Here is a 17,752-nt window from a genome sequence, read left to right as displayed (position 1 = left end):
TCCAAATGATTGATTTTTGTATTCCACTAACACCCAATTCTTTGAGTAAAACCGTTCATCAAACACTCTGGATTCTGAAGCCTGTTATAATCGGCTCAGCGAGGCAGGGCAAAGGGCATTTTTACCATTGTGCACACACCCTAATCAAACAACACATGACTACCCAAAAGTTGTTTACATCGCAACGCGCTATTTTCCAGCATGTGTGTCGCATACAAATTCAAAGGTCCTTCTCGTCAAATACGTTCACACACAAGCAAGACTCTACACGAAAAAAACCGCTAAATTTTCGAATTTAGACAGTTTTTATTTGACTGGTGCTGTTCGAATGTTTAAGCTGTATTTAAGAGTTCCTACGGTGGAGGAATTTGTCTTGAGTGTTTAAAAGTTATTTTATCTGAGCATTTTTTCAGCCGAGAAAAGTACCCGTCTAAGCTTTACAGGTGCGTGTGAGGTGAGTCTCCTGCTTTAACAATCCGGAATTTCTTTGCAATCTTGGTTTTTTTTTTTTTTTGAGTGCCAGTTTCTGGTCTTGTTTTCATGATTTCCAAGCTACAAGGTGATGGTGATGATGATTGAACAAGTTTTAGTTTCAGGTCCCTGACAAACGTTCTGGCGAAGTTTAGAATGTCTTTTGCTCTGACAAAACTTATTTCTGACAAAGTTTGTGAAACATTAATTTTGCTGTTCTATTGTTATGAAAGTTACTGAAACGGTTCACTGTTGGACTTTTGGAAGGTTACGGGAAACTTATTCAGAGTTTCTGAACTGATTCGTGGTAGACCTATCTTGAATCACAATCCTGCAATTTCGTTCATTGTTATTATTAATGAATTCTACCATTAAGAATTCATGCGTGGATTATATGGCTTTTTTGGGACACAGTGGCAGGGTACAGACTGTCGGTGTTTGTAAACGGGGCATTAGCTTCTGGTGAAATATTCAGTCATATATCCACAACTCATTGTAAATCAACCAAAATTTAACAAGTCGTTAAATATTCGTTTGTATTTATCCCTTCACAGTATACCATTACCAATAAGAACCTCACGTCACAGTGACGTCATTTTTATAAACCAGGATGCCAGGCTACGGGGACCCGACAACGTACTACAGAATTTGCTCTGATGTGCCGTTACAGGCGCCTATAGGTGAGTGTGTGGGAAAAGTAATTACACATTATTTTAGACGAAGCAAAAAAACAAGCAAATTTACAACTAAAACAACAGCAACAACAACATCACTTTGATAGGTTAACGTTTTAAAAGTTGTGTTGTTCACAGATGTTATTTATACCCCAACCATCGGTGGATGTTTTTTGTAAAACGACTCATCTAAACAAAAAGGAATTACATAAAAGCAAATGTTTTGTTCACAATGCGGCAGTCTTTGAAGGAATGAATTATTTCTCAAGCCATCATAATAGTTGTATAATAAATGTAGTAAATCTAGTTGATTTAAAACCAAACATTGTGTTCATACATTTTCGATCATCAACCCTTCCTAATGGAAGAAGTCCAATCAATATTTTTTACAAAAGTGTCATATCTTACCAAACAAAATTCAACCTATACTTATTAATTTTTTTCCTTTTTCTTAAAGGACCCATCAGTGACCAAGAACTACTTCAAATAGCCGGCACCCTTTCTACAGACTGGCGCATGGTGGCGGTAGCACTTGGTCTCCCTGAATTTCGAATCGGCAGCATCGAAAGAGGTTTCCCTCCGAATGAGCGACTGTTTGCTGCCCTGAGAGACTGGCGGGCGAAGAGTTTGAAAATGAACGCTCCCCATGAAACAGCCGTTGAATTGGCTAACGTTATGTTTGAACTTGGGCGGGATTATATCGGGCATATTTTGATTAGGAAGTATCAATGCGCATTAGAATGCGCTTGAGAGAAAACGAACAACCTTTCCTGGAGAGAGAAACTGAAATAATGTTTAATTCCTTTTTGCCATCTCAAAACTATTTGTGCCAGCCTATTAATTTGTCCTATCATGCAGCCTCGGTTTAGTTGACATTGAGTAGGAACAAAACATAAGATTGTGGTATCATGATGATTGAATTCATCTGTCAGTTTTGCCACGATTAAATCTAGAGCTAGCCTACTGTTAAAAGTTGAAGTGTTATTCTTCATGTAAACACCGCTCCTCACACTGGCCCGCGATTTAGTAACCAAAACCATGCGTGTGATGGCCAACCGTTAAGCTGCAAAAGTTTTTATTACGGGAAAACAGGACCAGGAGAGGGGGAGGAGACCCCCCCCCCTCTCATAAAAAGAGTCTAAAAATCCAAATTTAAAACATAAACATACAATATGTACTGTAGGCTTCAGTCGGCCGAGCAGAACCCACCACCACAGACTTGACTCAACCCAAGTCTCCATCCAGTATCATTGCAAGAATGGCTTGTTTGCTATAATTGGCGCGATGCTTATGGGACCTCTCACACGAGAACGGGACTTGAATCAAGTCTAACTCACGGGGACGTGGAGGACTGCCACCCGTAGTTGTCTGCATTTATTTTTATTTTTTTTTAACTTCAACCAAACAATTTTATTTTGCCATTTAATATTGTTACATACTTTTTTAGGAGTCATGGATCATGAATAAAACGAGTCTGTGATTGATTGTTTACCTGCGGGTGATGTCGGGTGACACGTCACTGTGTGTTGTGTTTGGGGAAGAAGACAGTGACGTGAGAGGGCCCTCTATAAATTATTTTATCACAAGTCATCCCGTTACTTTTTTTATTTCGCTGGTTTCGGATCTCAGTGTTTGGTTAAAATAAAGGTATTTGTGAAGTATCGGAGAATGTATTTTTTTTTCTCTGGCTCTCTGTTTATTGTTTGTCTGACGTATTTTTTACTTCTTTCTAAATAAATCTATTCTGAGGTAGTGGTCTAATATTATGCCTATTGCTTATTAAATTTAGCAGACGGACCTAATTAGCTGTCTCGTATAAATAATGATCAAAATATTTGTACAAAATATCTAGGCCCTCTACTGTTCTGGATATGAGCCTCAAAACCCCGCCCATCCCAACATCACTGCCTGCCTGGCCCCTCCCGACCCACTCCCGACATCATGTCTCAAACCTTCGGCTTGTACGAGCATTCCAAGGCTGGGTTTGTGGAAACCCAGAAAAGTGTTTGATTTAGGTCACGTCCACGTGTACGTGTGTGACAACGCCAGGATCCCTGTCATGTGATTGGCCAATATCAGGTGGTACAACCGAGCGTTGTCGAACTGCTGAACGGTCAACCGCATCACGTCCCAGATACATCGCCAATCACCCTACGCAATGTAATATAGATCCCAAAACGATGCCTCAAAAACCAGAATAATTCCAAGTTATACAATTATCTGGTAAATAATTTGTGGTTGATCACATTGTTCAATGAAACCATGAACAGAATGCTACCTTTCTTGAAGAAATTGAGACATCGCGGATTGATATGAGGATCTAAAATCACCCTATACCAAAGTACACGAACATACGCTGTAGAATGGGAACGTTGAAAAACGTCAGCCATTTTCTTTTTATCCAATGTCACATGTACACCCACATGACCCAGTGTTTGGCCCCGTGACTTTGTCCAGCATCCCTGATTCGTTTGCAGTCCTAAGTTTCGGCAAATCCACATGGATATGTTAGAACAAGCTCTGGAGCCTAGGTAAGAACCATGAGTGATTAGTTTCCTATAGAAACTGAGGAGATATTAAGGGAATTTTGGGGAGAAAATTCGGAAACCTTTTTCTCGATGTTGGAAGTGAGTTGGGTTTTTGCGACGGGCGAGCTGCTGCATCGGCATTTGGGTGCGTTTAAATATTTCTTGTGGTTGTGCGTTCGTTTTTTTCCCTCTGCATTTGATTGACATGTTGGATGTAAAAGTTGCGGGTCGTGAAGTTTGATTTTTTGAGTAATTCGTGATTAAAAAGAAACATTGGTTTCCGTGCTAATATTAATAATAATGATCAATAATTAATAAGGGACAATGTTTTATTTGTTATATATCCAGATAGTTCTACATTTTTAGGCAAAAATAGTTTTTAAATAAATAATAATAAACCGGTCATTTGCATTTGCAGCTTAAAAAAATATATATATTATATATATATATATTTTTGAAAAAAATAACTTTATAATTTAGTCAACGAAACGTATTTGATGACCTTGTTTTTGTACTTGGCATGCTTGGGGTTTGTGACAAGTTTGGAATTATTTTTGCATTTTTGGTCTTACTCTTTGTTGAATTGATTCCATTGATTGATTCCATCTGAAACTTCAGACTCAGATGGGAAAAAAGTCAAACCTTTAACCTGGCTGCCACTTTTTTATAAAACAGAACTGATGTGGTAAACTAGACCGATTCTACCTCCATGCGGGGATGCTGTACTCCTTCTAAAATAAGTTGGCATCAAAGATGTCCCTTTTTTTTGTTTTTTTTTAAGTAGTAGGCCTATTTCTATTTTGCCCCAGAATGGGTCTATGATCTAATGGTAAACAAGACTTGAAATGGGGGATTGAAAATAAATGTTGATCAAAAATATGTGACAGCACTAATGGCAGACAAGATTTTCACGAATCTTACAATCCTCAACCCCCCCCCCCCCCAAAAAAAAAAAGAATAAAAATTACACTCGCTGCCAAAGGTAAACAAAATATAAAAGCAAGAGATTGGGTGAGCCTGATCAGTCAACAGAGTCCATGAGGGAGACATCCATCCACCGCCGAGAAAGGCAGGAGGCACTGTCTACATGTATGTTGTTGGCAGGGGTTTGCTTTACAGCCATGTTTCAAGCTACATTAAAGACACTGGACACTATTGCCAATAGTATTGGTACTTGTCAAAGACCAGTCTTCTCACTTGGTGTATCTCAACATATGCATAAAATAACCAACCTGTGAAAATTTGAGCTCAATCGGTCATCGAAGTTGGGAGATAATTTTGAAAGAAAAAAGCATCCTTGTCACACGAAGTTGTGTGCTTTTAGATGTTTGATTTTGAGACCTCAAATTCTAAATCTGAGGTCTCGAAATAAAATTCGCGGAAAATTACTTCTTTCTCGAAATCTACGTCACTTCAGAGGGAGCCGTTTCTCACAATGTTTTATACTATCAACCTCACCCCATTACTCGTTACCAATTAGGGTTTTATGCTGATAATTATTTTGAGTATTTACACACAAAAAATTAGTATCCACTGCCTTTAAACAAGAATTAAACAATTCTAATTGAAGTGTTGTGAGGAATATGGTTCTGAAGCTGCAGTTTTGAACATTTATCATTCACTCGAAAAATATTTTTATTTGTCCTGTAACTGGTAACTGCGCTGTTGGATGTTGAATAAAATAAAAATAAGATAACAATAAATATGCATGGCAATCGTCTGAGACTCGTAGGGCACTCTTACAGAAACACCAAAGAACCTGTCTCTCAGCTTATCACCTGGTCACCAGAACATGGGAGGAGAAACAGGGGAAGACAAAAGCACAGCTATAGAGATGTAATTGCTAGGGACATCAGGGTGCTTCCAGCTGATCTTCCCAACCTAATGAGAGATCGACAGGGATGGGCGAGCCTCAACATGATTCCGACCTCGGTCAACTAGAGAGAGAGAGAGGCCGGGCAATAGATGACTTGCCCCAAAAAAACTAAAAGTGTGCTCTGCCAGGCAAATGGCAAGGATCTAATAATAGTCAGTGAAACTTGACTTGTAACTTTTAACGTGTTACCATCAGGGGCTTCACATTGTGATGCCGTGTCATGTTCAAGGGGTTAAGAGTGCTCACCGATCTCCTCTCGGATAAAGCCGGGGGGGGGGGGGGGGGGGGGGACACACAGTATAGTGGCACAATCGCCATGCAACACTGTCGCCATGTGTCCTGAACTTGGGAGTGTGGTGCCCACACAGCAACAAAACTCCACATTCCCCCCTCCCTCCCCACTGCAGTAAAAAAATGTTTTACCATACAAATAGGTTTCAAAAAACCTATTTGTATGATACAAAGCACTCTCAATTACCTTAAACTCCCTTCACAAAGATGCCTAGCAAGTTTTTCACTTCTTGGGGACAGGGGGGAGGGGGGGGGGAATTGTGACAGTTGCTGCGCTTTTGATGCTTGGCACACAGGTTAAGCCCGGTTCATACTTCCTGTGAATGCGAAGTGAATTTTTTGTGAATTTGTGACAGAAAAAATTTGCTTTCACAGGAAGTATGACAGGGCTTTAATTCAGAATCTAAGAGTAACTATAAATATAAATATGAACAGTAAAGTTGCGGGTACAACCATATGAGTAAAATCTCTTTTAAAGGAGTGCTGGCTCTGAAAAGAGCTGGGTTGGTTTCGACGTTTCGAACAGTATACTTTGCTCGTCTCCTGAAGACGAGCAGAGTATACTGTTCGAAACATCAAGGCCAAACTGGCTCTTTTCAGAGCCACCACTCCTTCAAAAGAGATTTTACTCATGGTTGTACCTGCAAGTTTACTATTAATAGTTATATTTATAGTTACACTTAATTATTCTCCACACCATGCAAAGCTTCAAACACCGTTTAGTTCAGAGTCTGTTCATTTTCTCTTCACTGTGTGGAGCGATAAGATGTGTATCAGAGGACTTCCCCACTCTTAGGCCAAATTTGAATTGGTGGCTACGGCTGTTGCTAAGGGTGTTGCTAAGGACGTCCTATACCTCAACGCATAGGAAATCTAGCCGTAGCTGTAGCCGCTAATTCGGTCTAGGTCTTATCCTAGAACTAATAAATAGGTTGAATTTCTCCTGTGAGTCAGTGAACCTTGTCCTTATCGCTAACTCTGGAGTGTAAGGTGAAGACTTGTCTACGATGGCAGGGTTTTTAATTGCCTAGAGATTAAACCTCACTCTCCCATTCACAGTCACATGTGAGTAGGGACTCAGTCAGGTGGTCATTACCATTCAGCTCTACAATGTGCATCACGTCCTGAATGTCTTATTAGATTACTTAACCAATCACCCCTCATTCCCTATAATGGTGCCACCCAAAGTTATGAATGTCTCATCTTAACCAATCATCTACCAGCAAAGCAGTTGACTTCATTTAGTGGGAGGTGGGTTGTAATGACACACTTCCTGTAGTAATAAGTGAGCACAGACACTAAAACCAATCACCCCTTTGAGTATGACAATGGTCCAACCCAAAGTTACAATTGCCTCATCTTAGCCAATCAACTACCAGCAAAGCAGTGACTTCATTCAGTTGGAGGTGGGTTGTAATGACACACTTCCTGTAGTAAGTGAACACAGCCAAGGAGCTTTGCAGGCGGGAAAAAAACCCTTTTCAGCTACCCTTGAGAAAATTATGCCAATACTTCAAGTAGTACAAAACTATTTTAAGAACATTTGATGACTGTACCCTTCGCGGCGTAAAAATAGAAGAAATTATGACTTATCTGGTATTCTTAGGCTCGGGTCACGTTGTCCTAACGAAGCATGAATGTATCAAATTTGATGAGACTGCGACCAGACGCGGCCCAACAAGAATGGTTTCTGAGACGCCGAATGTAACTTATTTATCGGATCATTTGATTGTGAGCCATCATTTTCAACTTGCTGTTGGAGATGTGAGCTTGGAGGTCAAGACGTTAAGAACCTCTCATTTTTTTGCACCAGTCGTGAACAAGAGTATTTTATGATCAAAATAATGGCTGTAAATGGTGAAATTAACAGGTATTATTATTTTGGCTTACTGGTCTCTACAAATTGACTGTTTTATTGACAATATCTTAAAGCCATATATTTTGTGGTTTTTATTTTGATTTAGAGATAAAAAATGAAGGAATATATTCTGCTACTTACTCGCCACTTACATCGGACAAATTATAGAAAATATTTTGAGTGTGAAAAAGTGTAAGAAGATTTTGAAAATGGTTCTTGGGTAATAATGAAAACTTTGTCACATCGAAAAAATGTTAAGCTTTGATTTTTTTTTTCATATGATTTTTTTCTTTTTCAGTGGACACGACAAAAGTGACCAAGAGCTACAGGGAAAGGATGACGGTAAGTGGAAACGATGTTTAATACTCAGAGTGGTTGAATCATGTGACTTCTCAAGTCTTTTAGAGTCGCTATTTTTTTATTTGTGACTTGACTTGTAACTTTCATCATTGACTTGTGACTTGACTTGGCAGGTACTTAATTTTTGAAAGGGCTTTTAAGGCAGTGTAGGCACCAAGGCATTTTTTCCTTGGTAAAGGGCATCCTATCAAGAAACTGTCAATTTCTACTGAGAGCATTTCAAGGCAATGACCAGGGGGCATGGAGGCAACTCGATTTGTTGCCTCCATGAAGTGTCAGGGCTGTCTTTGACTTGGACTTGACAAAAATGACTTTTTACCAACGTCTGAGCTCGCGGCTTTGACTTTCAACTTCAAGTCTGATATGCGAAGTTGTGTGCATTTTTGTACACGTGGGCTAGTGAAAAAAAACTTGTTGGAGACTCAAAGTTTTGGTTGACTCGTCCGGCCGGCGAGTAAAAGCAAAAGTTAAGGGAAACCCTCCTTAAGTTACATTATCATTGACCGCAAACATGACGGCTTCTGGAAGTGGTCTTGTTCCATTAGTGAATTTCGCATACCAATCTCCAAATTAGACTTCAAAATGCAAGTTAACTGGCTTTTAAGTATTTTGTTTATTTAAAAAATTTTTTTTACAGGAGATATGGGATCAGCCTCCGATGACCCAACAGTTATCGCCAACTCAGGAGCTTTTTCAGCAGATAACATTGTAAGTTCACAGTCTCTCCTACTTTTCGGATGCAGGAAACACACTTTATTTAAAAAAAAAACTTACCTGATGAGTTTCACATTTTAGGATTTAACAATATTGTCAAAGACCAGTCTTCTCACTTGGTGTATCTCAACATGCACAAAATAACAAACCTGTGAAAATTTGAACTCAATTTGTCGTTGAAGTTGCGAGATAATTATGGAAGAAAAAAAAACACCCTTGTCACACGAAGTTGTGTGCTTCTATGCTTGATTTCGAGACCTCACTCGTGAGGTCTTGAAATCATTCAAATATTTTACTGAGAAATTACTTCTTTCTCAAAAACTACGTTACTTCAGAGGGAGCCGTTCCTCACAATGTTTTATACTATGAACAGCTCTCCATCATTGCTCATTATTAAGTAAGTTTTTATGCTAACAATTATGTTGAGTAATTACCAAAAGTGTCCAGTGCTTTTAATGACCACTTGACATTTCAACACTAGTAGAGTCTTTCTAGTCTGGCCATTAATCTGGCTGCTAAACAGTTTGCAACAGCTAATTTTTTAATCTCATTTTAGAGTTAACAACTTTTGATCTATTCACAGCCCAATTTCTACTTGAACATTTCAAGGGGCACCAGGGCAAGCAATGAAGGCACTGAAAGACTTTTGGGACGCTTGGTGGCAGCAGACTTACCAGGTAAAATCCATTGTTCTCGGTCATGTCCGCATGCTCAGAACTACGTTAACAATGGAAATTTACCTGGTAAGTCTGCTGCCACCTAGCGTTCCAAAGTCTCCCATTGTTCCAAGTTGCCTCTGAGAGTTATCAGGGCTGTATCCATAGGCACAAATCAAACAGATCCAAACTACAACATTTGTCATACACAGTAAATTGGAGTTAACGATGTTCCGCAATGTTTTCTATTCTGTAGTATCAATTCAGAACAGACAGTAATGGACAGAGTCAAGTAACGTATCGAGTCGTCCAAGTTGATCCCGATGCAAATAACAGTAATCCCGCAGTCAATGTAGTCACAACAACATCATTCCCTCAAGGTGCCCAAGCAGTTACCCAGGTTAGTTTCTTCTCCCCGGCACCCTTTCCAACCCTCCTTTGACGCATCATCCCTTAAAAGTAGCGAGGCAGCCACCAAAGTTGATATTGTCCAGCAAAAGGAGTAACCCTGGTTCAGCCCTAGGAGTAGGTGGCAACGGCCTCTGGACAAAAATAATTGTAGCCCACACCTTGAAGTGGCCTTCAGGCCTTGTGTGTCTGGCGACTTGCATGAAGTAAAAGAAGATGGATTGCATATGACGTCATTGACCACCATCTCTGATGACAAACAATACACGCGTGTGCGTGCTGCGCACGACTCTCAGCCAATGATAGCCTTTCAAGCGAGCACAACTCATCAATGCACGGGGGCTATATCCCTTTAGTTCCCCTCTCCTCCCGTTCCTCCCCCTTCCCTTCACCCTTAAGAGACCATCATGGTATCAAATGACTCGTACAGAAAGGCCCAGAGCGGCTGCAAATGGCCGTAAGGCTTTATCTACTTCCAATTTCCGTAAAATCTACTCTGCGATAGTAGAATGCAAGACAAGTTCTGTTTAAGGAACAAAACCTACCTAGCAAGTAGATGATGTTACCGCAAACCAGTTTTACATTGATACTTCACCTTACAATGCCTCAAATCCCATTGACTAGAGTGTTCATTACACAATGACTTTTTTATCTAACAAACATGTTATCATAGATAAGTCAAAGATCCAAATCACTTAATCACCTATTCTTGTATGAAAATCCCATCTCATTAAAAAACCAAAACCTCATCTGCGATATCTCCGCTTTAGGCCTTTCGGGAAAAGCCCAATTATTTTGATGGACGGACATTTTCCTGCCAAATTACAGTCACATGGTGATTCATAACAACATGCTCCACCCAACCACTGATCCGCCACCGGAGAAATTTACACTTTTATTTTGCTCTCTTTGAAAGCTGGGATCATAAGTTTCTTTCCTTCTGTCAGTGGTTGAGTCAGGGAGGTCGGGTTGACGTAGTGCTCTTTTTCCTTGCCTTCTACTTCTAGGACTCTGGTTCGAATCTCTCCGGGGGTACTAAGTGAATTGGGTTTTGAGTCCCTACCTGACTACGTCGGTTTTCTCTAGAGTAATTCTATTGGGTTTTTCTTCCAAATCTAGAATTGGAACTTTCTTCCTTTCTTTTCCTCTCCCCATTGGGTTCTTGTCTACTACAGTGATCAAGTTTGCTTTTCTGAGACTCCTTGGCTTCACAACCAGACTAAATTAAAAGAACACGTTGCCTTGGATCGGTCCAGTTGGTCTTTGAAAAGCGTTTGTAACCGTTTGTTATAAAATGCATATAGTTAGAAAGATGATTTAAAAGTAGAATACAATGATCCACACAAATTTGCCTCGGAATTGCGTGGTTTTCCTTTAACTTTGCGAACTAACAAGGTCGGCCATTTATGGGAGTCAAAAATTTGACTCCCTTAAATGGCAACCGTGTTAGTCGACGAGTTAAAAGGAAAACCACGCAATTTCGAGTGATTCTTGTGTGTTAATTATATGCATTTTATAACAAACGGTTACAAATGCTTTTCAAAGACCAACTCGATTAATCCAAGGCAACGTGTTCCTTTAAGTAAAATGGAAAGGGAGAAATGTGGGCGTGTCCACGGTGTACTTGTCTTGCTATGAAGACAGGAGTCAGAAATTGGTCTAATTTGTGTCATGAGTAATGGGTTTGAAATAGCCACTGACCCACTGGGTGGAGGCCAAAAGTTTTGGCATTAGGTCAGTAACCCTTCATCAGCTGAACAAGAGTAAAATGCCCACTGGAAAGTTGGCCAGTATCTAGTAGTTTAAGGTTTGGGCCAGTAAACCCACAAGTGAACATGTCCAGTCAGGGCTTGATATACCTACTAGATCACAGGGCCCAATTTCATAGAGTTGCTAAGCAAAAATAATTGCTTTGCATGAAATTTCTTCCTTTGAAAAACAGGATTACCAACCATATTTCCATTTGTTGCATATTGCTTGTTACTGATATTCAGTTGCTGTTTGCTTATCCTGAAAATCACGCGGAAATTTGGTTGGTGATCCTGTTATTGTCAAGGAAGAAATTTCATGCTTAGCAAATTTTATGTGCTCAGCAGTTCTATGAAATTGGGCCCTGGCCAGAGTCCAGTATTTTAACAGTGGACCAGTATAAGTCCATTAACCAAATAAGTCCAGTCAGGACTTGAAATACCCACTAGCCACTGCCCAAAGTTTGATAGTTTTAGCATTGTGCCAGACCAGCCGGGGCCCTAAAATACAAAAAGAACTCAAGTGTGGCGGACCCAACCGAAAGTATAAAAAAAAGAGCAAAAAAAACAGTTAAAATTTCAGAGATAACTTAAGTCATCATTCTATTTGGGTACATAAGCTATTTAAGAGTCTCACAAATTTGTTCTACCTTAAAAGTACTGTGGAGAACCCCCTCCCCCCTTCTTTGGGAAAACGAGATTTTTATTTAGGATATTTTGGACAATACATAGGAAATCTGCCTTTCCCGTCTAAATATAGCTGTGTGATGCCTCATAGGAACTCCCAGGCTTATCTTGAAGGCATCCAAGACAGATTGAAGACTAGTTTCCTACAAGATCAGTTCTAATGAGTCATACTTCATTCTTGATATTTTTTATTGAGGAACAGCAGCTTTAATTATTGTTAAACTGGATGAAGATACTTCGTGTTTTGAAACTCCATCGGCCAATCTTGTCCCACTGTGTGTGGCCATTACAAGTTTATTGATAAAATGATTGTCACTTGGGCAAAATTCTCAATAGTTTACAATTATGGTGCGTGCGTTGGTTTAGCTTCCCTGGGTCGACCCCGGTCTGCCCCGGTACGTTCGAATAGCTTTGAATGGGCTCACCCGGGTCAGCCCCCAGTGCCCTGCTGGTAGAGTGGGTCACTTGGGAATGACCTGAGGTGCATGTTGTCACCACGAGAGGGCAAGTGTGATCGTTCAATAAGCTCTTGTCAGGGGCTCAACCGAGTGAGCACTGCGGGGTCGACCCAGGGAAGCTTATCGAACGCACCCCCAGTAATTGGAGGTGAAGTCTTGTTCTCAGGGTTTCTTGGTTGATTTGTCAAATGTATTACAGTAGATGATAAAATTAAGCCTGGCCATTCAACTTTGGAACAGTGTTTCTACATGTAGATGGTATACATGGTATAGGGTAGAGAAACCAAGAGATATTTTTAAAACATAATGAGTAAAAGATACTTTTGCATAATCAAGTATTTAAAAATAGTAGGGGTAACTTTGTAGGTAGAGGGTTTTTATATAGTGCTTTTTCACAATCAAATAAGGTCACACGAGGCAATTTACAGGCAACCAGTTCCAGGCAATCTCAAAAAGAAAAGGCGTATTCACATTTGATAATTCACATACCTTTCTTGGGGCTCGTTAGACATTGTTTGAAATATTACACATGCTATCAAAGTGATGCGGTACACGTAGCATGCAGTGCAGTTGGTTGCCTCCAAGCTGCCTGTAAAAGTTGCCTCGTGTGACAAGGTCCTTAAAGCCAAAACCAAAAAGTGCCGCTATTTCTTGTCACTGGTGTAATTTTTCTACGATACCATTTTTTAATGCCGTTTCTCCTGATGTCGTTCAGGTCATCCAGAGTCCGTTTAGTAATGGAGACAGCCCGACATCGGATAACCAATCTGGTGAGACGAGATTCACGTACTTCCCAACGTCGGCCGTCGCTACCGATCCTACCGTCATCACCCAGCAGACAGAGTCGACGTTAGCCAACGCCAACCCAGCTGGAGGTAAGGCTCAATCCTCGTACCCCCCTCACACATTTGTCACAGGGCTCGAGATTAAAGGGACACGTTGCCTTGCATCGGTCAAATTGGTCCAGGAAAAGCGTTTGAAACATTTGTTATGAAATCGATATGGTTAGAAAGATGTTTCAAAGTAGCATATAGCGTTCGACACAAATATGGCTCGAAATTGCATGGTTTTTTTATATGCTGTGAACTAACACGGAATGCCATTTTATGGAGTCAAGTTTTTGACTCCATAAAATGGTCGACCAGGTTAGTATGCAAAGTAAAAGGAAAACCACGCAATTTCGAGGCTTGTTTGTGTGGATCATTATATTCTACTCGGGCCTGTATGCTTCGTTTTTGAAAGGGCAAGGGCACTAAGGCATTTTCTCTTTGGCAAAGGGCACCCTATGAGGAAATTGTAAATTTCTACTGGAGCATTTCAAGGGCACCAAGGCAATGGCAAGGGGCAACGGAGGCAATCGCCTTCGTTGCCTCCGTGAAGTGTCAGGCCTGTCTACTTTTAAAACATCTTTCTAACCATATCGATTTTATAACAAACGGTTTCAAACGCTTTTCATGGACCAACTCGCCCGATCCAAGGCAACATGTTCCTTTAACTCTGGATCAGACGCCTGAGGCCAGTGATTTTATCGCAGTGCCAGTAAACACCCAACTGGACAAGTCCAGCAGTATTGTGTTTGCATTCAAATGTTCACTGTCCATTTGATAAATATAATTCTGTTAATTATTGAAGACTACTTGCCCACAATACATACAAATGAGATCAATCTTCTCGTAGTGCTTTTTCAAATTCAAACAGTTCAAATCTTAATCTGTATAACGGGATTTTTTCTTCTCACTTCAATTCTGTGGTCTTGTGGGGTTTCCCCCCAAAAATCTAGCCATGGTGTCTACCCTCTCCCCGACTCCTAACGTCTTTGCTCTCCCTGCGGCCGATTTCACGAAACGCTAGGATCAATCCTATCTCAAGTTAGGACGAGTAACCCGTCCTAACTTAGGATGGGTTTAATACGTCCTACGTATTTGGATATGGAACTGAACTTGTCCTAAGTCCTAAGATTAATCCTAAGTTAGGAAGAGTTTGGTGAAATCGACGGCTGGCCTCTTTTTGTTATGCTCTGTTTGTAACAACCAACTATGTCATTTATTCACAGGTCAGTTCTACGTGATGATGTCACCACAAGATGTCCTCCAAGGAGCTGCACAGAGAACAATAGCTCCTCGAACTCATTCCTTTGCTCCGTAAGATTTAACTCTTCATCAAAGCTCCCCCTTTGTCACTGGGTCATTTAATTCATTTCTTAAACCATCTCAGCTCCCTGGGGAGTATACAGCTGTAAACACGTGCTTTTAAGTCAAAATAATTTCAGTTTCTCAAACTGCTTTTGGTTTGTTTCTGCATGTTGTTCTTGATTTGTGTGTTCAATTTATTCTAACGGTAGAATCAATGGAGCGCGAACTGCAAGAGCTGAACCCTCTGTGAACTTTTAAATCATTTCAATTTCTGTGTCTCAGAACACTTTATTTAGTCTGTCTATGATTATTTTTTTGATTTGTGTTCACTTTATTCCAACAGTAAAATCGACGGAGCACGTACTGCAAGAGACGACAGACGAAGAGCGACACATAATGAAGTGGAACGAAGAAGACGAGACAAGATAAATAATTGGATTGTCAGACTTTCAAAACTCGTGCCTGATTGTGCAACGGACCAGTCCAAGTCACAGGTATGCAGCCGTTTTTTACAAAGAGATTTTGAGTTGAACAAAGAATAAATTTACTAGTGCAGGATTTGAACAAAGGACCTCCGGATTAACGTGCCGGTGCTCAACCAACTGAGCTTGTAAATGTGATTGCCTGAATAACTATTATTATTACTATTTTTATTATTGTTCTAGCCCTATGTTGGCAGTTTCCCTTTTTTGGCAGTATCTTTGCCAGGGGATCACCCTAAGGCAACTCTGATTTTGTAGGGTTAAAATTTTGCCAGTAGGTATACATTGACTTGGTCAGTGGATCTGAATATTTTTGCTGATTGCTGACTTTTTGCTTGTTTTTTTAATCCAGAGCAAAGGTGGTATTCTCTCAAAAACCTGCGACTTCATCAATGAATTAAGATCCTCCAACGCACGCATGGCAGACACGGTGAAAGAGCACGAGCGTGTCTCCGTCGATAACGAGTTACTACGGCAACAGGTGGAAGAGTTGAAGAATGAAAACACATTGTTGAGGACACAGTTACAGCAACACGGCATTGAGATAGTGAGTGTAGCAATGGACAATTCCTAAAACAAACGAAAAACCGTAGAAACCATCCGTGCGTTTTTTTTTTGTATTTATAAACACACATCTTGAGGTTGCCATAATGTGTCTGTAGCCCTGACTGCAATGTTCATTATAGCAATGAGAAGTGAAAAGAAACCAGACTATTTGCGCTTCCACTGTCTCATCTGTATGGAAGACAAACTGTTAAAGAAGATGATTGCACTGCGATCGAGAGGTCGATTTCAGGTGACGTTCTCAAGGAGCAAATCAGTGTCCATTGAAGATGAACTGCTACACCATATCTTGTAATTATTTATGTAAGGTCCTCTCCTTTTTTCACTCACTCAGATTTTTTATCATACAGTTCAATTTTAGGGGCACAGTTTGTTTTCAGTGAAGGTTTTATAGACTCTCCCCATCAGAGTAACAACAGTGCATCTCTATTTGTAATGATAGCGGATAAAAGTGATTAAAAAGTCCATGAAATGGATCCACCAGTCTGATGTTTCAAAAATAGTTTCACAAGTAGAAACATTCCTGCTCCACGTCTGATTTGAAAGATTCTTTGACGGAAGATCGGAAGGGGACATGAATACCATGTCAGTGTAAATATTAAGTTTTATGAAACGTTATTAAAAGGAAAAGTTATTGTTTACACAATCTAATTTAGAATTTCACTGGAAAGTAATGGAACTTTGTCTTCCGATGTTGGCGGAAAAATAGTTACACTTTTGTTGTTTTACCTTCTCAAATTTCGAAATAATTCCTGGTTTTACTGGGTTGAAATGACAGCTCTTTCAACATTTCAAAAGAAAATCCTTTTCCAGATAGGCATCCACTATATAAACATGCAATTCTTTCTAATGTAAAGTTTGTACTGCTAACATTTACTGTCTCATGCATGGGTCCAATCTCATAAAGCTGTTAAGCAGAAAATACTGCTTCACATATATTTATTTGCTAAGCAAATGTAATTTAACTTCATTTTAAACCTATTTTTTTGTTAAGCGATAATTTTCTGTGCATAGCAAGTTATTGTGCTTACAGGCTTATGAAGTTGAGCCCTGTTGCCCTTTAGTGGAGATAGTGGAGGCAATGCCATCGTTGCCCCTGGTCATTGCCTTGGTGCCCCACAAGTAGAATATTCCTCATAGAGGTGCCCTTAACCAATGATAATGACTTGGGGTTCCTGCCGGCGATTTCACAAAACTCTTCCTAACTCAAGACTAATCTTAGGACTTAAGACGAGTCCCAACCCTGCACTGTTGCATGCAGACCTTAAGATTAGTCCTAAGTTAGAAAGAGTTACTCGTCCTAACTCGAGATAAGACGAGTCCTAACTCTTTGTGAAATTTACGGCTGGCCCTTTAAAAACCAAAGCATCAAGCTTAATCTGTTTACTTTTGTTTTCATAAAGACAAACGATTCAAAAAGGTTGCAGCTTTTTGAATACATTTGTTCAGGGTGAATTGATCATTTTCCAAGTTTAAATGGGTTTTTCTTTTAGAATAATGTGTGTCTCTGTTGATCTTTTTAAATCTGGATAAAAAACAATTAGTGTACCACTCCCATTTGTACATGTGCTTTTTGCTTTAATAGAGTTTAATTTCAAAATGAAAGACTGTCACTGTCTGCGTTCGATCTCGACAATAGTAATTATTTCTGGTAAAACTTTCTGTTTTCCTCATGTTTATTTATAAGTAAATTGATGAAATAATTGAGTTTTTAGTATACATTGAATAAAGCAACTGTACAGAGTATTGTTAAATTTTGTGTTTGATTCATCAATCAATCAATCAATCAATCAATCAATCAATCAATCAATCGTTTAATTTATAAGGCGCCAATTCAACAATCGT

General features: G+C 39.8%; 2 protein-coding genes across 3 annotated transcripts; both read left to right on the top strand.

Moving 5' to 3' along the window:
* The first annotated feature begins 213 nt into the window (after window positions 1-213).
* LOC139951457 (uncharacterized) lies at window positions 214-2,818 on the top strand. Of its 2 annotated transcripts, none has more exons than XM_071950364.1 (3): window positions 214-443; window positions 1,026-1,151; window positions 1,603-2,818. In XM_071950364.1, the coding sequence occupies exons 2-3, from the start codon at window positions 1,082-1,084 to the stop codon at window positions 1,893-1,895; spliced, it is 363 nt and encodes a 120-aa protein (XP_071806465.1). In that variant the 5' UTR covers window positions 214-443; window positions 1,026-1,081; the 3' UTR covers window positions 1,896-2,818. The 2 variants fall into 2 exon arrangements, with proteins under 2 accessions (XP_071806465.1, XP_071806464.1); XM_071950363.1 differs by having other exon boundaries at window positions 214-454.
* Window positions 2,819-3,540: 722 nt separating this feature from the next.
* LOC139951669 (upstream stimulatory factor 2-like) lies at window positions 3,541-17,644 on the top strand. Its single transcript, XM_071950651.1, has 8 exons — window positions 3,541-3,676; window positions 7,997-8,040; window positions 8,696-8,766; window positions 9,685-9,828; window positions 13,445-13,604; window positions 14,783-14,870; window positions 15,205-15,355; window positions 15,696-17,644. The coding sequence occupies exons 1-8, from the start codon at window positions 3,645-3,647 to the stop codon at window positions 15,915-15,917; spliced, it is 912 nt and encodes a 303-aa protein (XP_071806752.1). The 5' UTR covers window positions 3,541-3,644; the 3' UTR covers window positions 15,918-17,644.
* The last annotated feature ends 108 nt before the right edge of the window (window positions 17,645-17,752 follow it).

This window comes from Asterias amurensis, chromosome 19, assembly GCF_032118995.1.
Source record: "Asterias amurensis chromosome 19, ASM3211899v1".
Taxonomy (NCBI): domain Eukaryota; kingdom Metazoa; phylum Echinodermata; class Asteroidea; order Forcipulatida; family Asteriidae; genus Asterias; species Asterias amurensis.
Note: the sequence above shows the minus strand (reverse complement) of the source record. Positions and strands in the feature narration are given on the sequence as shown.

Bases quoted from the DNA above. Each gene is read 5' to 3' on its own strand.
- LOC139951457 (XM_071950364.1), top strand. From the start codon at position 1,082: ATGCCAGGCTACGGGGACCCGACAACGTACTACAGAATTTGCTCTGAT. The intron at 1,152-1,602 runs GTGAGTGTGTGG...TTTTTCTTAAAG, and splicing joins GCCGTTACAGGCGCCTATAG to GACCCATCAGTGACCAAGAA.
- LOC139951669 (XM_071950651.1), top strand. From the start codon at position 3,645: ATGGATATGTTAGAACAAGCTCTGGAGCCTAG. The intron at 3,677-7,996 runs GTAAGAACCATG...TTTCTTTTTCAG, and splicing joins GAACAAGCTCTGGAGCCTAG to TGGACACGACAAAAGTGACC. The intron at 8,041-8,695 runs GTAAGTGGAAAC...TTTTTTTTACAG, and splicing joins GCTACAGGGAAAGGATGACG to GAGATATGGGATCAGCCTCC.